Source organism: Coloeus monedula (assembly GCF_965178545.1).
Source record: "Coloeus monedula genome assembly, chromosome: 2".
NCBI classification, from domain to species: domain Eukaryota; kingdom Metazoa; phylum Chordata; class Aves; order Passeriformes; family Corvidae; genus Coloeus; species Coloeus monedula.
This window is the reverse complement of record NC_138782.1, coordinates 24072488-24098148: the sequence shown is the minus strand read 5'-3', so window position 1 is coordinate 24098148 and position 25661 is coordinate 24072488. Positions and strand designations below refer to the sequence as shown.

The 25661-nt window shown below is 40.7% G+C and overlaps 1 protein-coding gene across 2 annotated transcripts; it reads left to right on the top strand.

Annotated features, from left to right (window-relative positions):
• The first annotated feature begins 84 nt into the window (after positions 1-84).
• Positions 85-25658, top strand: KCTD3 (potassium channel tetramerization domain containing 3). 2 transcript variants are annotated; one of them, XM_082300930.1, is made up of 18 exons: positions 85-463; positions 4090-4143; positions 5558-5603; positions 6469-6542; positions 7001-7059; positions 7253-7333; positions 8052-8186; positions 9035-9125; positions 11293-11483; positions 15309-15424; positions 18595-18682; positions 18815-18931; positions 19926-20096; positions 21255-21410; positions 22360-22456; positions 23739-23923; positions 24029-24167; positions 24507-25658. In XM_082300930.1, exons 1-18 carry the CDS (start codon positions 390-392, stop codon positions 25087-25089), a joined length of 2457 nt encoding a protein of 818 aa, XP_082157056.1. In that variant the 5' UTR covers positions 85-389; the 3' UTR covers positions 25090-25658. The 2 variants fall into 2 exon arrangements, with proteins under 2 accessions (XP_082157056.1, XP_082157057.1); XM_082300931.1 differs by lacking the exon at positions 8052-8186.
• The last annotated feature ends 3 nt before the right edge of the window (positions 25659-25661 follow it).

The following is a 25661-nucleotide window of genomic DNA, read 5'->3' as shown; positions in this document are numbered from 1 at the left end:
GGGGCGGGTGTGCTCCCGCCGGCCCCTTCCGGGCGCGTCGCTGCCCGCGGGGCGCTGCGGGCTCCTCCCGCCGCAGCCGGGCCGGCCCCGCCTCCTGCAGGGGCCGCGTTCCGCCAGCGCTCTGCGGCCTTTTGGCCCGCGCCGGCCCCGCTCCTCCTGCCGGTGCTGCCGCGCTGCCATGGCGTGTACCGTCCCTGGCCGGGCCTGAGCGCCGGGAGCCCGCGGGGCCGCAGCCCGGCCGGGCGCCGACCCTGCCCCGGCCGCCGCTGGCCGACCCCCCGCCGCCTCCTTCCCCGCCGCCTTCGCCTGGCTCCGCCGCTGCTTCCCTCGACCGCGAGGTCCCGGCGGGAGGCGGCGGCGGGCGCCGGTTGGAGCAGGCGGCGGGGAAGATGGCGGGGAACGGCGGCGGCTTCGCTGGCGCCGGGAGCGGGGAGATCATCCAGCTCAACGTGGGCGGCACCAGGTGAGCGGGCGGGCCCGGGGCCGGCGGTGGCGGCCGGCGCATTCCGGCGGGCAGCGGAGCGAGGGGCAGCGCCCAGGGGGCCCTGCCGGGGCCCGCACGGCGGAGGCGCTGCCCGGCCCGGGAGGGCGGCGGTGCCGGCCCGGCTGGGACTGCCCGGCGGGGTTCCGTGGGCTCTGCGCTCTGGTGCTGCCGCCGGGACGGCCGGGATGAGCCTTCGCCCAGCACTTTGCAGGGGCCGGGGGTACCGGGGGATGGACACGGGGTGTGTTGGCAGCTCCGCGTGGTCTCTGCCCGCAGTGCCACGGCAGCCTAGATACGTACTGCTCTACATACACGTTAGAGACTCCGCGAATACTGCTTCTTCAGGGATAGAAGCTTTGCTTTGCCATCACATCCATAGGCTTCTGGTGAGCAGTCTGTCTAGCTGCCTCAGAGACTAAGATATTAAAATCGCTGATATGATACTGGTATCCATGAGATTAAAGAGTTGCATTGTTTTCCAATGTACGCTGGAAGTGTGGAAGCTGGCAGATGTAGACATTTTGGCAGGCTGAGGCAGAGAATTGTGGGACAGCTGTGGTCAGAATCTGCGTGATAAACAGTGCAAACATTCCTGTCAAAATGCTCAGGCGTGAAATCATTCGGATTACCGTAGCTAGTGGAAACTGAGGTAATGTGTTTTCCCAAGTAGTGTGTACAGCGTGGAGCCAGATATAAGTAGTAGGAACTACTACAGCTATTTTAAGAATTTTCTTGCATTACTCAGAACATGAACTTGATCTGATAACTAAACTGTGCTGCTGCCTTTCTTAGAGTGCCATAGAAATTGATGCAGAATCCCTGTGTTTTAATAAGACATTAAGAACCTGGTTCAACCCAGAGAAACTGCTTGTAACTTGCACAGGCAAAACTCCCCTATAATGTTGCTTTCAGGGTAACTTGGATGTAGGCTTGGACCATATTTTGTGTTAATGCAGAATAAGTTCTTCAGCAGACTCTGTCTTTGAAATTACAGGGCAATTAATCTTCTAAGGTTTTATTACCTGTGGAATCTAAAAGCTGCTTCAATTTCTTAGTTTCATCTTCCTTATTAAATGTCTCTGCAGAGAACTGAGAATTATGTACAGGACACACATCAGGAAAAAAATACACATCCTCAGAGGGCTTGCCTACACAGAGAAGTAGGAAGAATGAGGCAACCTAAGAAGTGCATGTAATTAATTTCTAGCTGATGGTCTAGATTCTAGTCAACATTTGGATGTAAGGAGTAGGAAACGTGTGCATGGATATTTCCCGTTTAGTAGAGAAACCCTCTACTGTGGTGCTTCTGAGTAAGAAGTTTTGGTCTTTTGCAAGCTCAGCTTCCCTTGTAGTGCCCATGTCTTTTGAAAACTATACCTGAGCCATGTTTTTCAGCTTGGAAAGGCAGGTGACTTTCAGCTGATAGTGGAGTGGATGATGTGCACAGCAAATGGGCAAGAGTGAGGTTCTGTACACATTTCCTCCTCTTCCTTAGTCTTCATTACACTCACTAGAAACCTGAAACTCTTAGTTTTGTTTGTAGAACTGTATGAGAAGAGGAAATGAGCACTCCCCTCTGTTTCTGACACCAGTTATACTTTGGAGCATGTACCACAGACACCCCAACTTTTCCATGTTCAGACACTAGGTTCCCACTGCTCCCTGGGATGATCAGGGCTTCTCTGTTGTGTGTGGCTGCTCCGTCACTTCCTGGTCACAACTTCTGAGGATTCCTTTACTGTGAACAGAAGTCTCTTGCAAGTTAATGTTCATAGAAATTACTGTAACAAATTGGGTGAATTCTTTTGGCTCTGTATCTCCCTCTGGTTACAAGGTAACTCCACAAGGACAACAGACTATTAAAATGTTTGTTTTATAACTGACACTTGACATGTCTGTTTCCAGTTGATTATATTTGCTTTAAAATAACTGAAAGCTGGCTTAGGAGTGTTTTGAGGATATTGCACTGGGTTTGCCTAGTTTTCCTTATACAATGCCTGTCTGACTGCTGTATGGAGCTGCAGATACACCTATGCATGTAAATACTGCCGGCTAAGCTGCTTTCTGCATCCTGGAAAGGAGGACTCTGGTTGTTTACATAGATTAATGTCTGTGTATTAAAAGTTCTAAAGTATATGTTAGTGTGAGCTATTGCTTACTAAACTGGTACCACAGTGCTAAATTATAGACAGGAAATCCTGGTGCTGTCTAAATAGGCTGATAAAATTGAAAGAAGATGGTGGTGATGCTGCATCAATCACCATAGTTACAAGCAGTGTCTGGATTAATTCTGGACAAAATTAATGTAATTCATTGTTTTCACATGTCATAATGTAGTCAAATGAATCATCCCTTACTCTTAATGTAGACAGAGGTAGTCACCTGTATTACTGATAAGAAAAGCTGAGCAAAACTACTTAGAAGTGCTAGAGAAGTGGTTTTTTGGGTTTTTTTTCCAGAAAAGGCTTTGTGCATGCTTGTGCTTAGAACACTGGTACTGTAGGTTTTCTGTTCAGAACAGATTTGCCATTGTGATGTTTGCAGTGAGCAGATGCACAATCCACATTTCATGCAGGGTGGTAGTTCCATAAAGCCTTTGTGTTTCTGCCTCCTAGGGGACATAAAGTAATGGGGTTTGTTTACGTTTTTCTCCCCTTCAAAACTGGACAATACTAATAGTGAAAATTAGGTAAATTATGACTAAGTAGTTTTATTTCAAAAATATTTTGTGATCCTGTACTAGATGGAGAGTGTAATGGAATTTTACTTTTGCATATTCTTTTTTTGTTTTCCACTAATGAAGAGGTCACCAGAGGTTTCTTAGTCATGGCACTAGTAAGAGGATATGTACAGAGAGTGATGCAGAGCATGAGCTCATTGTCCAAGCTGCTAGTTAAGTTGTCTTCCTTCATGTTAAATCAAAACCAGAAGTAGTATAAAATAATCCATAGTTATTTATTATGTAAAGTACTGTCTGGCATCATCAGTAATATTATAATTTGTATTATTTCACAATATGATTCGAGTCAATGATTTTTTTCTTTTAACTGTTATTGTTATTGCCCCTCTGCCTCCCCAAGAGGAGCCCAAATAGCAAAATGGCAAATAATTCAAGTTCCTATGAAATATTAACTTGAAGCTCACTGTAGTCTCTTGCAGTGCCTAATGTAGCACCCTTTCAGTCCTGAGTAAGAGCAGCAGAGTAGTGTGCAGTTACTGACAAATATTGCACACTGTTGATAAATTTATATTTTAGTGTTTGGATTTTGTGTGTGGAGCAGTGTTTGGTTTTTGTGGGCCTTTTTTATTTTTGCAAGCATGAATGTTGAAGTGGGAGAACCAGGAAATACAGGATGTTTGGGACAGTGTGTTACAAACAGATAAAAAAATGATACTTTTGTGGTCTCCAGACCGTCCTGCTTCATGCTGAAGGACGATCTATGCAAAGAGTCTGCAACTTCTGACTTTGTGCAGATGTTAAAAGATCTCAAACTCCCCAGACTTGTTTGATATTAGCTTTGCAGGACAAATCAAAGTATGTTAGATAAAGCAGGCTTCTTTCCAACTTTATAGCTGTTTCTGAACTTGTAACTTTGTTTTCATAGGTTCAGCACGTCAAGACAAACACTGATGTGGATTCCAGACTCATTTTTTTCCAGGTATTTGTAATATATCATCACATTTAACAAAGATAAATTAACAGTCATTAAAATAATATTTATGTTCTCAGTTCTTAATTTATGTTGTAAATAGTATCTTTATTAGTATCCTTAATTTTTTCCCCCCCTTCTCAAGCAATGGGACAGATTCATTTGAAATAAGCTGTTATTCAAGAGGCATCTTCTTGCTTGAATGTAGCCGTGGCAGCTTATACGTGCTGAGGAGTTGTCACTTTTTAGATGGAGTATTGTGGAAATAACTTCAAATTCTGCAGGAAAGGGACAAGCCAGTGGCTGTGACTCTATTACCACTCGTGATCTTGCTGGCCATATGCATTAGCACTGCCTGTAACATTTTTGGTTTTGTTTGGTTAGGGGTTTTTTTGAGTTATTGCTCTACTCTGAGTTAACTCAAAGTTTTGAGGGTTTTAACTTGTGATACAGGAAGTGCTGAATTATTGAACATCTTCCTTTTATGTCACTGCCTTTACTACTTCTGCAGGTTGTGCTGCTTAGGTTTGTATTTTGTTCTGCAGCTGCTGTACCTCTATCACCTCAGTTAATCCTAAACCCACAAAGGAAAACCTAAATGCTGGCAATTTTGCTTCCTTAAGTTTAATTTTTATATTCTAAACTTCTTTCCCAATAAAAGCCTGGCAGCTGACATATGCAGCATTTCCTGTTCCTATATTAATGAAATGTTCAGATAAATGAAATGCCAGGGAAATGTCACCTTTTTTGAGGCATGCAAGGAAAGGCATAAGAAGGAAGTCTCATGGTATTCCCCAGTCTCTCAACACGAAATGTGCTGTCTAAGGAGGTTGTCCTGAAAGTTATCCAATACTGGAAAATCTCATATAATTGTCATCCAGAATCAAATGAAAGCTGTTGATGTTGGTGTCCATCTTACTTGTAAAATGAGATTTTGGCATTGTGTTTTATATGGGTCTGGAGAAAAAGTATTTTGATCTGATGGAAGAAAACTTTGAAGTAAAATTGTGTCAAAATAATTAATCCCATTTTTGTCCAGTAAATCCTTGCAGATTGGGTTGTCTCCTCTTCCTTTTTGCTTCAGCAGCTTTTAGCAATTTAATCAGATTTTAACAAACTATACAGCCCTCTAAGTGCCTTGGAAAACTTCTTCATCCTTTCAGGCTAGGCCTTGTGTCTATTTTCTTTGTGAATCTGAAGGTCCTTATGATGCAGCTCTCAGCCTTTCCTTAGGTGTGCATACACTTGTCCTTTGTTCAGGAGAGATGTTTCACTCCTCCAGCATTCTGGCTGTTTTCTTTGCTCAGATACACTGTGTTACCAAAATGTCACCAACTAGAGCTAAGTAACCAGAGTGTTGCTATACTGTGCTTGTGTCAGTGCATTTCTGGGGGACATCTAACGAAGATTTCCTGTTTTTCAGTTTGCTGAGTGGAAGAATTTCAACACTAAAGGATGAAACTGGTGCTGTGAGTAATGAATGTGCTGTAACTCGTTAATTCAATGTTATGCTTTTGGTTAGGTTCTCTCCTAAAGCATTTTCACTGTGGGTGCTAATGGAATTACACTGCCTGAGTCAGGCTAAACTTCCATCAAAATTAGTGACATCTCTGGCTTTCTGGGTTCTCATCTGTGTTTCAAGCTAAGTGTAACTGGAATAATGTACGTATTTCTGTTCTTATTCTGCATTGTGCAGGTAATGCAGAAACAGCAACTCCGCTTTTCTTAAGCAGAGAAAATGCTAACTGCTGTATTGTAGGGAGTTGTAATTTTCATTAGATAGGCATTACGTATGTAGTTGAGTAATCCAACGTGGAAATGTAGCTTTTATTTTGTTTTTGGCAAAAACATGTAGCAAAATGGTCATTCCAGTCTGTGGGTATGATATTCTTAAATGGGAAACTACAGTTACAGTAATGTTGTTGAGTGATAGTGAGGCACACAAGCACTTTGCTAAAAGTGTAGAGGTAGTTTTGATGGTAATTGAATTTTAAAACGTCTAAACCTCTCCTGAGATCTTATTACAGTTACTGCATATTGAACATATGCTAGAAAGTGGAAGCATCCATTTTCCTTTGTGGAGATGAGAACCTAAAGAACAGACTTATTAAGTGCCATCTATTTGCAATTGTGTTTGTATATATGTCCTTTAGGAATGTTAAATTAGTGGATAGTAGAATAACGAGAACAAAGAAGAGGCTCAAAAACTTTGGGTTTCGTTTGTCTGCTTGCTACCTCATCTTCAACTCCTCCTTCCCACATTCAGCATAAAATAGCACTTTAGTTGATGGTTGCTCCATAATAGTACTCAAGTACAGAAATTTTTCTTTGTAGATATTTATTGATCGAGATCCAGCAGCATTTGCACCCATTTTAAATTTTCTTCGCACAAAGGAGTTAGACTTACGGTAAGAAGTTCTAATTATTTCAAATGAAAGTTAATTCAATCAGAAGCGTTAGAAATTTTTTCAAATGAGAAATATTACATTTTGCTTATCTGGTTGGGTGCCTGGTATATGGCTGAGCTCCCTCCTAGATGTGGGGCCATGTCTAGAATACATGTATGTCATGGTGGAGGCAGAAATGGCGACATTCTATTTTGCTAGTAGATTCTTATAATTTAGACCTCTTCTTGCAGTGTATTTCTTTATTATTTCTGTATCTTTATTTTAATGAAAGTTAAATTAAGATCACCTTGAAATCTCAAACATCAACATGTTAAATGCATTTTGTGGTAATTCTGTAAACTGTTAGGTAGCTTGGTATTTAGATTGTGTAATATCCAGTTATATGCAAGCCTTTATATTCAAGATATTGACTCACTTTGTTCTTGTTGCTTTTGGTTTGTTTTTTTCTATTTCTGTAGGGGAGTAAGTATTAATGTTCTCAGACATGAAGCTGAATTCTATGGAATCACTCCTTTAGGTAAATTTTTTTTTTCTTAATGTGAGCTCATATTTATTATTGTAGTAATGGTCTACTGACAAATCCTGAACAGTTATGACCCTGAAGGGCAAAGGGTTTTGTTTTTAAGTTTTCAAAAAAGGAAGGATATTTGAGATAATGTAATGTTTTCAAGGAAGTGAAAGCTGTGGTCATATCTGGGTTTCCTCCTTAGTGAGAAGATTGCTACTATGTGAAGAACTGGAGCGCTCATCTTGTGGCAGTGTCCTTTTTCATGGCTACCTACCTCCTCCAGGTATTCTTGTGTTCATGATCTGATGTTGCATGCAGTCACTTGCTGCTTTGGTTTGTGGGGATGATTGGCTGGGGTGGTTACCCTGGCTGTCAGACTGTCCTGAGAAAGCCTTCCTATGGAAAGCTAAGGACAAATGGTTGAACTGAACATTATTGTGGTTAAAACCCAAGACTTGCATCTCTGTGCCATAACAAACAGCATGTTTAGAGTACTGGGCAGGGGGTGTGGCATATTAGTACTAAGCAGGCTGTGTTTGGTTGTAGACTAGAGCAGAGGTTCTCCAGGAGCCTTTCAGTTTAATGTCATCAGCATGAGGTGCTTTCTTCTTTCTGAATGTAGTTACCTTGGGTGTCCTATTGCCTAGGTGACAAATCACCCCTAATGAGCTTTCCTTACCAATATGAGTACCTGTTTGACTTTTTTAGTTCTCTGTAGAGATGAACACAGTACATGTGTTGACGTGAAGTCTAAAGGATGTCTAGCCAATTATCAACAAGTTTTTTGAAGATAATTCCTTGAATTGTGAATGTCAACATACAGAGCAAAAGCACTTTTTGTTTCAGTTTTACAGTATTGCCTGTTTCTTACAGCAGATAAATTTAAACTTTTGATCAAAATGCACAGGTATTAATCCTATATTTTGAAAGTGAACTAAAATCTATTCTATTGCTAAAGTTTAAGGAGGGAGACAAAACTTTTTTTTTTTTTTTTTAAATAGGCATTCCCAGCCGTAAAATAAATAATACTACTGGGCCACCGACTGACATCAGAACGGGTCAGACTGAGAGTGAGATGCATGGTGGTGGTGTCCAGCCTACACTTGCTGGTACAGGGGAAGGTACAGTCAGACTAGGTGAGGAGTGTCAGTTTTAAAACCAAATCAAATTGCAAAGATGATTGTCTCTGGGAAATAAGAACTGTGTGCCTGTATCTGGTTTAAATCTGCTGTTCTGTGTTTGCATGGTTAAAATTGCTGAATACTTAAACACTACTCCCTATGCAGTATTGAAGGCTCACTGTTGCACAATCCAGATGTGAGGCTTGAGAGAAAGGCAAATCAAAGTTCTTCATGCAGTCTTAGCACAGCCCCTTAGACAAATGCTTTACACTGTACTAAAGCCATAATAAAACCAGAGAGCCACTGTCTCTTTGGTCTTTGTTCAGGGCCTGCTTCCTGTTCTTCCACCTCTTTCTTGCTCCTGATGCCTCACTTACCCTGCAAGAGTCAAGTTTTCAGAGTAAAGGTAGTCTTCACGGAAAAATTGTTAGTGAGATAGACCTTAATTCTGTTGTTTTCCAGCTTTTGACTTTGCAAGCAAAATGATGCTGTTAGAAATGTCATATTTCTGTTGCAATCCTGTAAATTGTAGCAGTGTTAGGAAAATCTTGACTATGTTAATGTATGTAACATAAAATAAGGATATGAGTTGCTGATTCTTCTTAGTGAGCTGCTGTAGGTTTGGAAGCAGGCAGTCCTGGGGGAAATGAGGTAGACGGTGCAGTCTTCAGGCATTAGTTCTTTAGCATATCAAGGCTGTGAGGAACAATACTGCTAACTAGAATATTGCTGAAAATATTTCTTGAAAAACTTAATTATGAAAGTTTCCGTTGTACATCCTAGCAGAGAGCTCTGTCCTGTTACAGATGTCTCTGCCTGTCTAATGCTTGTCACTTGCCTGACTTCAGCTTTGTTGTTTTTAGGATTTCCTGTGGACCCACGGAAAGTCTTAATAGTAGCTGGCCACCACAATTGGATAGTAGCTGCCTATGCCCATTTTGCTGTTTGCTACAGGTATGAGTAGTGTTCTTTGTCGGGTTACAGGAATCTAAAAAAAATATAATCTTTGGCTAAGAGCAAAGCAAAAAGTTTACTCTGAAATAGCAGTAGTTAAATGCCTTCAGTCTGATTCTTTAAACAGGAGTTTTTGCTTTTTTTGGTGAAAATAAACTGCTTGATAGAAATTGCAGATTTCTATCTATCTATCTATCTATCTGTCAGATTTTTCTGCCTTGATGTGAGTTCTTGGTTGAAAAAGTTGCAAATTGACTCCAGTAAAACTGTTTCAAAAGCCTGTTTTAAAGCAGGCTTTTAAATGAAAATTCCCTTCAAAGTTTTTCCTGCTGTGGGTTTGGAAACAGTCTGTGAAGTTACAGTATCAAGGAACTTGAAACAGTTAATGAATTTTTGCTGCATAATTTTGCTGCCTTGCCTTAAGTGTCACGGTTTTTAGCTGAACAAAACTGTTAAAACACTTGCTGCTTCACTTGGATGGCTGAAAAATATCTTGAATGTTTTGAAAACAGACTGGCTATTTTTTAAGATCAGGTGAACACAAGCAATACCTCCATATTACAGAAGCTGGTTTTAGGTCACATCTCGTAGTCTTGAATTAATTGGTGGCTGTCTTTTCGATGGAAAGTAATGGAAAGTTTTAGCAAGGCTGTTGCCCATACCAGTCTAACTGGGCTGTCATACTGTGGTTCAAAAACAGAAGGGAGAAGAGTGTAGTGTGAACTGTTTCTTTCTGCTTACTGCCAAGCTAAAGCTGTAGTTTGCTGCCTTATTCACTCTCTAGAATACTAACTCAGTTGCTTAAACTTTGTAACTTAAATCACATCTAACTAGCATTCACCACTGCAATTTTTTTGGCTTTAATTTTTATTAAATGTGGTTTTTGTTTTCGATTATGTTTCATATGGTCTGACAGAGAAAGAGGAAATGATTTGCAACTGGTTTTGTGCTAATTGTCCCCTTCTTAGGATTTTACCTCTGACTGTTTTCCTTGGCTGCTAGCTCACTTTAAGTGAAAAATTCTGCCTCTTTCCTGCTTGGCAAACTACTTAACAAGTCTTGTTGCCATTGAGATTATGCCATTATTGATGCTTTTGATGAACCATGTCAGACTTGAATGGTTGCTGAGAGAGGGTGCAGGTCAACATGCCAATTTAAAGTGCTGCTTTTCTTCACAGAAACTCAAGGTAGCAGTCTTGTATTTTTTTTTTTTTTTTTTTTTGCTTTCAAAACCTGAACGGGCTCTAGGAATACAATGGTGGAATTTTCTCTCCTCCATTCTTCTGCAGCAAAGCACAGTGCATCTTAAAGATTTTTTTTTTCTTTTAAAGTATGACAAAAGTTTTTAAAATTTGATCATAAAGTTTGTGAGAATGAATGCAACCAAGACAAAGTCTTGCTATTGCAGTTGTGCTCTTCAATCTCTTCACTACAACTTCTGCATGTTGAATGGTTAGAGCACAGTGATCTGGGGTGCTTCAGCTCCAAGCAGGATGCAATGCTGAAGTGAAATAATGGCAAAAATGCTGAAAAGTACACATATCTTTCTGCTTTTAATTTTAATATTTATATCATTTGACTGCGGAGATCTAGTCTGCTTTAGCTCCATTGCAAATTATCTAAATTATTGCCTGAAGTTGTCAGATAAATAGTGCTGACACCATGTAAGTCTTTAAAATGCACAGGGAAATGATCCTCTAAAAATAAAATTTACACTCAATTTAGTATTATCTGCTTACAGTATACCATAAACAGAAATTGTGGCTGGAGAGCAGAGCTTTGTGCTAAAGCATGATTGGGTTTCTTGCATGATATATAAGGAGATTAATGAGTTTTCTTCTAAAATCTTATGCTGAACCTCATTATCTAGCGTTTGTCTAACCCAGACTTTTGAGTTCATCATGTAACTTCTATATCAGATGTGCTTATGTGAAGAAAAAGCCCAGCACAGGATTCCAGTAGCTGCAGAGCACTGAAATAATATGCAATATCAGACTTCAAAATGGGAAAAAGTGCAGCTCTTGTAGACTGTAGTTCTTAACTAGAATTTGAAGCTTTGTGGCTTAGAGTGTAAGACTGAATCATCCACACTGGTTCAGGATTAGACTGGGCTGTCTGTTCCTGAACCTCTGACATCTGCTCCCCATTCTCCCCTTTGCCCTTCCAGAATCAAGGAGTCATCTGGGTGGCAGCAGGTGTTCACAAGTCCTTATCTGGACTGGACCATTGAGCGAGTGGCTCTCAATGCCAAGGTGGTTGGAGGACCTCATGGAGACAAGGACAAGATGGTTGCAGTTGCCTCAGAGAGTAGCATTATCTTGTGGAGCATTCAAGATGGTGGTAGTGGCAGTGAAATTGGTAACTATAATGACCTGTTTTGTTTCTTCTTCTGTGTGTGTAACTAGAAAGAAGTCTGACACCTTGTGTTCAGTATTTACTTCCACAGATTGACCAAACAAGCTATAGTACAGCAAACTGTTGGAGTATATTAACTTTCTTCAGTTCTGCACCAGGAATCCTGTCTCAAAATCAAAGAGATGGAGTATAAAAGAGAACTCTGTTTACTGAAGAGATAGTAACCAATACTTACTGTTCAGTTTGAGGTTTTTGTGTAAAAATTCAAATTAAGAGTTAAAATTTTCCTTAGACTTCCATTTGAATCTAGGCCATAATACAGAGGAATTAAACTTTGGAGGTGGAAATCTACAGATACAAAGAGATTCTGCTCTTTCCTTTTCTTTGTGTTACTAAAGTCACATTTTTACATGGAGATGATGAAAATACTTCAGTTCTCTGTCAAATGTGGTTCATAAACGGAATTTGGAAGATGAAAATTTCTTGGGTTTATAACTTGGGTGTCAGAGTAGGAAAAAAAGCCCACACTATTCCTTTTAGCATACAGGAATTACTGCTTACACACCTTGACACTGAAGGACACAAAATTGTAAGCTTTAGAAACAGCAAGAAGACATTTCCAGAAGTAAATATACCCTGGTACTGTTCTGATGGCTTGTCTGAGTCATTGCCGTTCAAATATAGGGCAAATTTGGGAGGCACTGACGAGAACGGTATTTGGAACTTCCTCTGTCCTAATCCCTGGTGTTTGAATAACCACTGCTATGCCAGTAATGTCTATTTCCTCTGGCAGTGGATACTGCTAACAAAGTGTGACAGCAGTCTGGTTATGTGAGCACTTTTCTCTGAAACTTAATGCTGAGCTAATTTGTTATTAGATGTATCTCCATAGTTGAAGCCTTGAGAATTATAGTGGCCATAAATTAAAGGCAAAGTGGCCAAATTCAAGTTTTGACTCATGCGCCTTTAAAGAAGAGCTTACTTGACAGATCCTCAGGCAATTTTTAGCCATGTTAATGGGTGTTGCTTTTTTTTTCCCTGCATGAATATGTGGAAACACTAAGTCATATTTGAAGATGGGGAAAGGCAAAGGTCTTGTATGAGCTTTTTTACTTGTGACTCCTAGAGTTCTTATATATAATCATGGTTAGCAAAATGGAAAAGGAGATTCCACTGTATTAAAGAAAAACAAAAGGTGTGTTTAACAGTTGAATATGAAATTCTCTGCATTAAACACAGTGAGTAATTATCGTACCTGAGTAGCCTTTTCTTCTCTTATGCTCCTGTTGACTGAATCTTAAGGACAGGGAAGAGTTGGTGTGACAGCTGTACTCCTGTTACAGGCATTGCTTTAAGCACTGTGCCATTACATTCCTCCTGCATTTTCTGCTTTCAGTTAGCTGCTTGTGTTACCTTGGGATTTGCAGTAAGATACAAGAAGCAGCATCTTGGATTTTTTTATAGCAAGTGCAAAGAAACACAAAAAACCATTGTAGACTTTATTTTCAAATCAAAACTCTAAAATATGCCAGTATCATAAAGTTCTGATAGCTTAGACTATGACTGAAAATGGCAACAAAACTGAAGCAAGGACTTTTGCTAAACAGGCTGTACTGCACCGAAGTGACAGTGTGAAACAGAGTAATTGCCACTCGGGGCAGGAGGAGGGGCGAAGCAGAGAGAATGTGCCTACAGGATGAAATTCCCAGTCAGAGTGACATTGACCAAAATGTACTGCTGTTCTTTGGATAGTAGGTCATGTTGATTGGTTTAAGAAAGTGCTTGCGTTTAGTAGTTATAACTTGAATGTAGCTGTTTTGTTTCCTTGTAGAGACAAATGCTTGCAGTGCTGCTTTGTGTTAGAGATACAGTACACTGCTGTCATCTTGTGAAAGAAACTACTTGTTCCAAACAGTTGCTGGAGCCTGGCGACACCATCCCCAGCAAATTGTGTGGGCTGGCATCTTTGTGATAGAGCTCTCCCAGAGCGCTTTCTTCCCTTTCAATATTACTTACACAAGACACTGCTGCTGGGTTGCTGCTGTAAGCAGTATTTTACTGAGAGGGACCCTTAGGACAAGAGCCTGTCATTACATATAGTGTTGTCTCCCCTGTGGACAAGTCTCAAGATTGTTGAGCCTAAGCAGGACTGACACTTCAAATTCCTCCAGACCATTCAAGCTGTCTTCCTTGATTTCCTTGAACCTCATCCTTCTCTGGAGTAATCAATTCTAGTAGTTTCTGTGGATTTTTTTATTACTGCCTTTTTCATGGGCCTGTACTGCTGAATCTTATCTGCATTGAATGATTGTGCTTTGCCCTGGAAAATGGTTTAGCACCATAATTAAAACAATTTCCTGAGATTCCTTCTTGGGTCTTACAGAGGGCTGATTCTTGTGTGGGAATGACACTATTCATTTGAATTTGTCCAAAACAATGTTGAGGAATTTTCCAGCTACTGGATACTCTTGTTTTGACAACATCTATCTGCTGCAGTTAAGGTATACTAGTGAGAAGTAATATAAATATGTAGAGTGAGCAAGATGGAATAAGAAACTTGTGAGCGAAGCTTGACACTTTGGTGTTGTAATGTATCCCCAGTACTTTTGTACTTACCAGGCAGAAAAACATAGCCTAGAATTATTTACAAACCAAGTTAATTGCAGGGCCAGTTTGCTGCCAAACTTGGAAATTACCTCAGACCTTTTGAGTTTGCTGTAACTTTTAAATACATGAAGAATAAGTAGTACAAAATGTAGTTTGCTATCCAAGTTTACAGTTCAGTTAAAGTTATTCATGTTGGATCTTTGGTGAGACTTGGAAGCTCTAAAGAAACGATCAATTTTGTGGAAGGCCCCAGATGTTAAGGTCAACTATAACCACAGCCACTGATGCCTGTCAGGCTCTGCACTGTTTTGATTTTTATTGAGTGAAATGTTGTTGATGACACATTTCCTTTACTTGGAAGGTCAGCATTTGCTGGTAAGTTTTATTTTCCAAATTTGAATAGTATGTGAAATGAATATGAATAGTTGAATATGAAACTGCTTCCCTCTATAGTTTCAAGTTTCAATAGCCTGTTAGCCTGTACTCTCTGCTTATGGACTGCAACCAAACTAAAAGATCTGGAGATAGAAAGAAAGAAGTAGGCTTTTGCAGGCTGCTTATTTTTCTGGGTCCAAGCATTTCTGCTAGAAGAGAAATTAGAATGTATTCAAGTAGGGTCACATCTAAATTGTTCAATATTTTCCCAAGAATAAGGCTGAAGCCTTGTAGCCATATTTAGTTCCTCAAATACATTTTCAAAATATTTTTGCTTGACTGGACTTAAAAAAAAGGGGATCAAGAACTTCTAATACTTTAACAGGTAGTTGCAAACTAGTATGGTACAAAGTTGTAAAACCCTTGGAATTACTGTTTCTTAAATGACACTTCATAGTCATAGGAAGGAAAAAACAACAAACTACAAAACAGCAACAAAAACTCCTGCTTGATGTAATATGATTTTTTTTTTTTTTTAATTTTAAAGCCATTTGAGAACTCAATGGCTGTAGAAAAAGGTTTGTATATTTCATAAGGGCTCTTCTAGCTTCTCTCGCCTCCTTTCTCCTTTCCAAATAATAATGGTATTAGCAGAGAAGACATCATGCTGCCATTTAATGGAACCCAGTTTGCCGCATGCATGGTGCCTCACCTAGCACACTGCAAACCCAGCTACTTTGCTTGCTACTCTAATAAATGTGTTGTGATAATAATGGAGAGATTCCATTGTTACTGTGTTTTTATCTTTACTTTAGATGAGGTTCACAACATCTTCATTTTTTGTAGGAGTGTTCAGTCTTGGAGTCCCTGTAGATGCTCTCTTCTTCATTGGCAACCAGCTGGTGGCTACAAGCCACACAGGGAAAGTGGGAGTATGGAACGCTGTGACTCAGCATTGGCAGGTCTGTTCAATTTTCCACATCACTTTTTACAAGCTGGTAAAAAAAGCTTTCTAGTAAAAAGAGAATAAAATAATCTAAAAGTATATGGAAAATGCTCATCATAGTGTTTTCAGCCCTGACTTGTGTTATGGAGTTTATCACCTGGGTGTTGTGCCTGTGAACAGAATGTTGACTTGTTTGGTGCTACTACCAACCAAGCTTTTTAGGCTTTTAAATCAAAGGATATGGTGTGATTTGGGGTAATAAATGTCAAGTGCCAATATATTTAAACTTCGTTATGGATTACTAACTCTGTAAAACTTCACTAGGATCATAGGAAATAAAATTGTGGGGAATGTATGACAGCAATTTCTGGACCATCTGAAAGAAGAAGAAAACAAGAAGGGAATCTGGTATCTGGAGGTCTCCAAAGCTGCTTTAAAATGGGAGACTCTTCTTCAGCAGAAGAGCACATGATTATATTTTAAAGATGCCTGTCTTGTGTGTCAATGCTTCTGGCTGCACTGATTTGATTCCTGTTGTCAGAATGCACATTAAATAGAGAGATCCCTGGAGTCTGTATGAGTCTGAGAAACAGTCAAGCATTCAAATAACACAGCCAGATGTACACCTTTGTGGCACAAAACCTGGATGCAATAGCAATCCCAAAAATGCCTTGCAAATCTCAAGAGGCAGAACTGACCTGAGGTTGCTGCACTGTTTGCTGACTAAGTTCTGATTTGACTCTTATGTGACAGTACTAGTAACAAATAACACAGGTAATAGGTGTGGGATAGCACTGCTTCTGCAGCAGACACAGACATGTTAGCATGGCCTTGAATTAAACAAAACGTTATTTAAAGTTTTACTGATGCCTTGCAAAATCTTCTGTTAAGAGACAACTTAATGCTATGTGGCAAACTGGTGTTTAATAATATTTTCTAAAGGAGCAAGTCATAAGAAATAAAAACTGATGTCCCATTCATCATCTTTGTTTCTGGGGGAGCCACAGAAATTTTTCTGATCAGCTAAATAATTCCTCAGTTTGACTGACTATTCATTTGGTGAAAGTATTTCTTATTGAAGAGTAGAAAATCTTTGAGAGGCTTATATGCCAATATGTCTATAAAACATTTTGGCTGTTTTTTTTTTCAAGAGGATGAGAATAGCTCCTTTTATAAACAAACAAACAAAATCAACCAAACAAAAAATTAACAAAAAAACACCCACATAAAACCAAACCAACAAAAAAACCCAAAACAAAGTTTCAGGGTGCTTTCTGAATCTTGGGCTCTTTTGTTAGTAAAAAACCCAAAACAACCCACAACTGTCTTCCTGTAGATCTTCATCTCCCTTTAGAACACATTCTTTTCTTGAAGAACCCCATAAAGATGTAAAGTGGCAGGGCTGATCTTAAAATTCCTAATGAGAATATCTGATATTTAACTGACTGCTTTCCATGAGCTGCCCACAGCTCTGGACTTGAAATGCTGTCATACTCTCGGTGAGAGAAATTTTGATAGAACAGTGTGCTGATTCCCCATTTCAGAGCAAGAACTTGATCTTCTTTCAGGCTGATGTCTTTCTAAGTTCTGCTTTAAGGAGGCTTAGTTTGTGCAAATCTGTTCTTCCTTATGTGGTGTTCTCTGATGTATTACACCCTGAAGATGTGATTCTGATCTCAGCATCTGATTGGTTCTTTTATCTTCTTCTCTTCTTGGAGATTTGAGCAGACTGCTGAGGTTGTTTCCCTAGTACTTATTCCTCTGGCAGTGTTTCAGTTGCATGCTACAAGGAGGAGGAGGAGGAGGGTGTGGGTGCTAGTTACATCAGTAATGAAATTCTTAGCAGAGGAGAGCTTAAAGAAGCAGCATATTAAGTGCTTAAGAGGCAACATAAAGCAGTAAAGTGTAACAGAAAATCCTACTCTGCAAAGTGAGGTTTCTCACTGGCCATGCTTTTTTACCAGTGACTATTGTACAGGGTTGCTCTGTTTCCTAATGAAAGTTCACATCTTGGCAGATGGCAGCTGCTGGATCACCTCTGGTGTTCCTGTCTGCTGCAGAAGGAAAGAAGATAACGTTTACAATATGTTTTAGGGGCTTACAGCCATACTTAATTGGGAAGGGCTACTGGTTTAGAGTCTGAGCTCTTTGCAATGTGGGGAGGTTTCTGTGGTTGGTTTGTTTTGCTTTTATCCTACTGATTCATTGTAAGTATTTTGCAAATGATTTTTCAAGTCTCTGTAGCAATTGGAGGGATGCTGCTGGTCAGAGAGAAATGAGAACTTAGGCTGAAATGTCCATGAATTAGTATTTAATGTACATTAAGTTAACTGACTGAATGAAACATACAGGTACAGGACAAATACCATGATACTGTGCATGTTTGAGTGCTCTGGACAAAATGGCTTTTGGCTTTTTCTTCTCCAGGGCTGAAGAAAAAAGAATTACTGAAATAAGTGATCTTACCTAAGATAAACTAAACTTTTTCTTTGCTTGAGATCTCTGTCCCTCTTAAAGGAATAAGCACTCCTTTTAATCCTAGAGGGCAAAGAAAAGGCATGTGTAATCCTTCACCTTGAGTCGTAGACCAGTAAGTAAAATATGACAGGGCTGTCTTCCAGTTTACATGGTGTGGTTGTGTGTTGGAAGTGAGAAACTGTAACAGAACAAGAATTTTTAGCCCTCATTATATATCTGCTAGAGGCAGAGATTTCCACAGTTTGGCAGAGGGATACAAAACTTGGGATAAAAGAAGGTGTAGAGAGGTAACATCTAGTTCCTTGGTCCAGAAATCTCCTAAGGACTTGTCAGAAATGGAAGAAGGGAGAGGACAGAAAGGGTGAAATACACTCCCTGGCATATAGGGAAAAAAAATCCACTTTTGAAGATGTGGTTTAGCTGCAACTCTCTAAGCTCTGTTCCTTCACATGGAGAAGGATCTTCCAGAGCAGTTGTACTGATTTGTCTGCATGTGTCCGCTGAGCTCCAGGACTTCAGATCCAGTTTGGTAGAGGAATATGCAGTGCTTCAGGAATGCCGTTGTACATTCAAGTGTGTGCACAACGGCTTCAGTCCAGTACCAAACTCAAGTGATGTTAAACAAAATATACCAAAAATGTCTGAAAACTGAGGAAGTAGCAACCTAAATTCTTGATTTGATTATTTTTTCTTTTCTATATGCACTAGGTTCAGGATGTTGTTCCTATCACAAGCTATGATACTGCTGGGTCTTTCCTGCTGCTGGGCTGTAACAATGGGTCTATCTACTACATAGGTAAGAAATGGGAGCAGGGTGGAATAAAAAGGAGGTGGTACTGAGCAGCATTTTTGTTATTCTCTTTAGTTGATTTAAGTAGCATCAGAACAACTCTGTCTAATGAGAGTAATAAATGTCTCCTCCCCACAGACATGCAGAAGTTCCCACTTCGAATGAAAGACAATGATCTTCTTGTGACAGAATTGTACCATGATCCTTCCAATGATGCTATAACAGCTCTCAGTGTCTACCTCACACCTAAAACAAGTTAGTATTCTATCACTGTCTCTTCATGGAGGGTATGTTAGAAATGTGGGGGTTTTTTTTCATAGCAGGATTACACAAGGTAGTCCTTAACATAAACAAAGAATTTTTCTTCATTTAATCACCTTCAAATGAATGATGAACACTAGGCATAGCTGTTTTCCCTTACACCTGTACATCTGTATAAATAGGTACATATACTTACAGGTATTCCTATATTAATGCTTGTGACTAATGTATCTTGGTTGGTTTTAAGCCTTTTGCACAAGAGAAGCACTTAGATTGTGAATTGTATTTGCTGAAATAGTTTGTGCCAAACTGGGTAAGGGGGAGACACAACCTTGTTGTTGTGTCTAACTTTATAACCAATAGAGTAAGAAACATTTCCTTATGCAGCTGGATGATGCTTTGGTATTCTGTCTGTGCACCCTTTTGTCATCATTGTGCAGTTATCTTTTAAATTAAAAGAGAAACAACAGCAACAACAAAAACCCAAAGCAAAGTAAAACTCAAAAAAGCCCAGACTGGAAGAAAGTGGTTACTCGCATAATGATATCGATACCACAGTGACTGTTTTAACTGTAGTTCTTCCTGTTTTGCTTTGCTTTCCCATTTGCCTCCAACTATGGCAGAAAAATAAATATTATGTGGAACTTATAGATCATATCACTGTGAGGGGTGCCAAAATATCTGATCATCTGACTTCAGCCATTTCTTTTTTCACTTTTTTCACAGGAGGGAGGAGAGAATGGGAAAGAAGGCTTTTGTTAAGACAATGTTGAAGCATGTAGTATGGAATTGCTACAGACCTTGGGGTTATTTTAGTTGCAAAATGCCCTTCCTGTTTATGGGAAAACAATGAGTAAACAGCGTTTAAAAACCATAGCTTTCTTACTGTGGAAGCTTGGAAATACTGTTTTCTACTGTCTCCTTCCCTGGCCCCCAGTAAGCCAAGCTTTCATTCCTGGGGGAACAACTGTGTTCTTGCTTGTTTTAGGTGTAAGTGGCAATTGGATTGAGATTGCTTATGGCACGAGCTCTGGAGCAGTGAGGGTGATTGTACAGCACCCTGAGACAGTTGGGTCTGGCCCTCAGCTCTTTCAGACCTTCACGGTTCATCGAAGCCCTGTCACGAAGATCATGCTCTCAGAGAAACACCTTGTGTCAGGTAAGGTGTGCACAGATGTGGATTGGTGGTTCTCCCCTCCTCCTGAGCAATGCAGTATTTGTATGCTATGCTCTGTAACTTGCATCATTCCCACATGTAATAGAAATGAGTTGGACAGATTTGAGGGCAGGGGAAAGGCTAGATTTGCTTGGATCCTCTTTCTTAAAGTAAGCATTCTTCAAAGCCTTTAGCAGTTGAAAGGCACAAGTTTTATTTGACCAGATACTAGAACAACTCACTCTTTCATTTGTGTCTTATTCCAAGGTTGCCATTTGTGGAAATAAAAGGGTTTGTAAACAAATGTATCTCTGTCAAGTTTTATTGTTGTGCATAGGTCCTTTAGGACTAGTCTTCTTTTAAAAGCCTTTCAGGAGGTTTCTGGGCTGCAGCAAAATGTGCACTATCTCCTCCTGGGCCCTAGAAAAAGCCTTCCTGTGACTTCAAAGGGCTGTCTCTGTTTCTTTTCTCAGCAGTCTCCCAGTGTTTGTTGTGCTATTCTGCTTGTCCTGTCTTATGCTCAGGAAGGTGTCTTACTTGCAGAGAAGATGCAGTGGCTCCTTCCTCTGTAAAAATCTATTTAACCCAGAATCCAGCAGCCAGGGCATGGCAGAGAACTGATTTACATCTTGTTGCTATCCCATTATTTGAAAAAAAGGAACAGGAAAATGGTATCCAATTATACTGCAAATAAACAGCCCATAGGTCATCTGTTCCCCTGCAAGTTGCTGCTAAACCCTCAGTACCAGGAGAAGGCACATGTGTATGTACAAAACTGAGATAATTGATGATTTAAATTCAATAGGGTTATTGTGTGAGGAGGGTTCTGCTGCCAGGCTGCTCTCATGACACCTTGTCCTAGCATCTGCACACAGGGGATTGAAGCGGGCTGTAGGCTATTGGTGCTAAACCAGACCTTAGTTTTGTATTGCACCTGTCTCAGTTTCTTGAATTTCTGAGGGAAGATACAAAACTAGTCAAAAACAGGACATCAGCAAGAATTTGTAGGCTGTTAGAAAATTGTCTGGAGATGCTATGTGACCTCACATTGACTAAATTTTTGATCACTCAGTCTGGAAAAACTATAATGTAGATAATCATTAGAGAAGTTTATCTAAATGTTTTGTCATCCTTTGTAAGTGCCCATCTTTTCCTTCCTAGTTTGTGCTGATAACAACCATGTACGGACATGGACTGTGACTCGGTTCCGGGGCATGATTTCGACTCAGCCAGGCTCAACACCTCTTGCATCATTCAAAATCTTATCCCTGGAGGAAGCGGAGAGTCATGGCAGCTATTGTTCTGGAAATGACATTGGTAGGATGTCTCTTGGTTGTGCTGTGCCTATAACTTCACTAGTCTCATAATGGTTTAGCAGACCTTCAGCCCTATAACATGTAAGCCGATGGGTGTAAGCTCTTATACACTGCTTTCCCCTTGAAACTACGGCAAGGATCTGTAATAGTCACTTGGAATTATTATTTAGGCTGTAGAGAGTGAGTACACTTAAAGGACTTACTCCAGATGACAGAAGGGACAAAAAACCTTTGGAACACCGATACTTATACCTCTTCCTTGAGCAAACTGATGTAGCATTTCAATTCTGATTTAACTAGAGAATGAGAGAAAGCACAAGAGACTGTATTAAGCAGATGAGCATAGCAAACATTTGGTCTGCAAATTCCAGTTCACTGTTCAGCTGGGGTTAAACAAAGCATGGAAAAAATTCGTAAATGACTTTGAAGTTGTGACAAAGTTCACCAAAGCCTTGCAACTGCAGAGGCAAATGGTGCTAGCACATTGCTGTAGCAAGGTACTGAAGGAATGTGTGTTGGTAAATAGGGGTAGACAGGTAGATTCCTTGGTGGTCTGAGCCTTGCAAATGAACCTTTGATGAATAGGATGCCCTGTGAACACAGGCTGGGGTCAGTACTATGGCAAGAAATCTGATTAAGCCTTTAGACATCTAGGAGCTGCAAAATAACAAAGTACTTACTGTTATTATAAAGACCTAGTGTAGGGTTTGTGCTGACATAGTAATTCCTCTAGGAACACACACAAGAATTTAAGAATGTAAGAATGTGTGTCCCTTAGAACAACAAAGACTGATTTGGCTTTTGCTAGCTACTGATGGTTTTTGGCTCTCTGCTCCTGATGCTTTAAAACTACAGTGGTCATACTCATGTAAGTCTGGGTCTTCACAACTGATTGGGGAAAAAGGTGAGGGAATTGAAACAAATATGTGATCTTTCCTTTTTTCCTCTAGGACCCTTTGGTGAACGTGATGATCAACAGGTGTTTATCCAAAAAGTTGTTCCCATTACGAATAAGCTGTTTGTAAGGCTGTCTTCAACTGGGAAAAGGTACATCCATGCTGAGGTTTTTAAGTGTGAAAGGAGCAGGACTACGCCTGTTCAGGTGGTGATGTCTCCCTCCTCCATGCTGAGTGCATGCAGTTGCACATAATAGTCTTCTACTGTGCTTGACAGCTCTGGCTGAACTCTTGTCTGTGTGCTAGTAACAGAACTGTTACTTAACGATTGTTATAACCTTAAAGCCAAAAAAAGGCTTTTTGAGTAGTGTGATATCAGAGACTCACTTCATGATGGCTAACACTGGTGAGCTCACAAAGGAAACATTTCTGTGCCTCTACAGAATATGTGACTTCCAACCATGGAACCATGCTACCATTAAATTTCAAAACTAATGCTGAAATTGATGGTGGCAGTGATTATGCTGCTCACAAAAGTAGACAGGGTATCTCTCTTCCTTTGCACTTGGCTTTGAAGGTATTAGAACCTTTAAAACAGAGATACTGTTTTCTAGGTCATCTATTCAATTATTTCTTAAGCTTGACTTCATAATATTCTACTGCATGGCTGTCAAATAACCACAGCTGCTTTTCTTCCTCTTAGCCTAGGAAGATGACAAGAGATCAGAAAAAACAGTGCATCTCAGTTCTATGCTTCATTTTTGCATCTCTTGTCTAATAACTTTGAATCTGGATGAAAACATTAATGCCTCAACACTATGACTTATTTGGGCACTGCTTGGGTGAAAAGTTCACTGCAAAGCACCAGTAAAGCAAACCCAGAGCACGAGCAGCTTAGTTTTGGGAGTCCTTCTCTTCTCCTCACTCCCCATAAACTTCTGAAATAAAGGGGAAAAAAGAAATGGAGATCTGCCATGACAAGTGAAATAGCACTTGTGATATGACAAAAGTTATCTTTATAGAAAACATTAGATATATCATCTTTGGATCTTTATGCATATATTCTGTGTGGTTATATTTGCTGTTTCTGCAGGTTCGTTTCCTAGAGTGTTTAGCATATGAGGGGGCTGGTTTCTGTCATTCTTGTGAGAGCCTTAGCTTTCTAATCATTGCAAATAGAAAATGGACATAAAACACGTTGGTGTTGCCCAATAAACAAGCAGTAAGAGTGCAGATGGACTGGGGGTGGGAAGGGATTGTCTGCAGCTGAGCAGTGTGCCAGGCATGCAGGGGAAGGAATTTCATCTGGCGGAAAAGTCTTTTTCTCATGGCAAGTTTGGTGCCTTCTCAGAAAATTGAACCAGTTCTGACTTCACTGGCAAAACTCTGCCAGGTGCAATCACTTTGGTAATTTGGGGTTTCTCTTCCTGTAGGATCTGTGAGATCCAGGCAGTTGACTGCACTACCATCTCGTCATTTACTGTGCGAGAATGTGAAGGATCCAGCAGGATGGGCTCCCGGCCACGCCGCTACCTCTTCACTGGACATTCTAATGGCAGCATCCAGATGTGGGACCTGACCACAGCTATGGACATGGTTAATAAAAGTGAAGACAAAGGTAAGTTGTGTTATGCTAGGACTGTGGTGTGGTTCTTTTTTGTGTCCTCAGATGTGTCTGACTGCAGTAAATAGACTTGGCCTCTAAGAGCTCTCTCTCTTGCAGATGTTGGTGGCCCCACAGAAGAAGAGCTGCTCAAGCTGCTTGACCAGTGTGACTTGAGTACCTCTCGCTGTGCCACACCCAACATCAGTCCTGCCACCTCAGTTGTTCAGCCAAACCGGCTTCGAGAATCTAATTCCAGGTAAGTCACCAAGGGTGGCACTGGCTGCAGACACCAAAGGTTTTACTTTTCAGGTAAGCAAAGGGGTTTGGTGACTTCAATGCTGTAGCTAAGCCCCTGAATTTATGCCCTTAGTGGCTTGAACTACACACACATACTCCTTGGTTTCTTCTGGTTTGTATTTGTGCAGACTAAAGTATCCTCTGAGAGTCTGAAGTGATCTGGAAGCCTTTGTGTGGTGGCTGTGATGAGTGTATTGCTATTGTAGTGGGAATTGCAGTGGTAGGTGGGAGCAGTGGTGTGCAGAAGACCTGGCTGCTATTCTCAGCCTAACATCTACTCTTCTTGTATTTTCTGAAGCCTCCAATTGCAGCACCATGAAACAATCCACGAAACTGCCACGTATGGTTCTGTGCGGCCATACAGAGAAAGCCCCCTCTTGGCAAGAGCAAGGCGGACAGAGAGCTTTCACAGTTACCGGGACTTCCAGGCTTTTAACTTATCCAGCAAAAGCCCAACAGAAAAGGCAGCTGCCACAAATGGGATTTCAAGCCAGACAGAGGCCAGGAAGGCAACGGCTGAGAGCAGTGCAGCTGAGAGGAAGGCAGTCCAATCAACAGCACTTGAAGCGCGAGGCACAGGTGTGACAGATGCAGGTGGGTGTTGCAGTACAGAGGTTCACCGCCTGCCAGAGAATTCTCTGGATCTCAAAAGAAGAGGACCAGAAGAAGAAAATGAAACCAAAGCAGAAAGCAAAAAGAAAATGGGGTTTGAAGGAGCTGGTTTCCTGGGAAGGAAGAAAGTGCCTCTCCTGGCCTCTGCACCAGTCCTTGCTGAAGGTGGGCCTGAAGTACCTGGTGCAGCTTCTCCATCACCTACAAAGACAGCTGCTTCACCACGACACCGGAAGAATGACTCATCCTGCCAAGACTACGGCTTGTGAAAATTGATCTGGTGGCAAAAACAAGGTGCAGGTGCCCTCTGGCTGGTAGCAGGCATAATGTTACGTGTTGTAGGTTGTTTCTTGAATGGGATTTTGTTCTGATACCAGAATAAAATTTGTAAGGTTATGAAAAAGTACCTAGCTGCTAAGCTTTGAAGGGTTGTCCACATCCATGTGTGGCTCTATGTAATGCTCCAAAATGTAGTACGGTACTTGGTCCAAAATATTGTTGTGCGTTCTTGCGTAATGTGGTCAGGCATGTGATATGTTGTGATTATTTTTGTTTTGGGGAAAGGGACGGTGCTAAAGGAAAACTTGGTTGCTGAGCAGAGGATACCCTTCAGATGCAGCCACATGTTGCTCTACAGAGCTGCTGCTGTCTTGGGTGGTGGATTTTGCCTAATACACAGAGCTGCCTCTGCAGTTTTGTTTTATGAATGGGCTCCTTGCTCTGTATGCTGCTGTCTGATATCCGAAATGTTTTGTGCAGGTTAAGGAGGAAGCTATTCAAAATAGCATATTATTTTGCCTCTTAGTCCAAATAAATTGCCAGAGGAGTGTTGCTTGTACTT

Coding starts and splice junctions, on each gene's coding strand:
- KCTD3 (XM_082300930.1), top strand. CDS start 390: ATGGCGGGGAACGGCGGCGGCTTCGCTGGCGCCGGGAGCGGGGAGATC. Junction 6,543..7,000: donor ACAAAGGAGTTAGACTTACG/GTAAGAAGTTCT, acceptor CTATTTCTGTAG/GGGAGTAAGTATTAATGTTC. Junction 15,425..18,594: donor CTGTGACTCAGCATTGGCAG/GTCTGTTCAATT, acceptor TATATGCACTAG/GTTCAGGATGTTGTTCCTAT.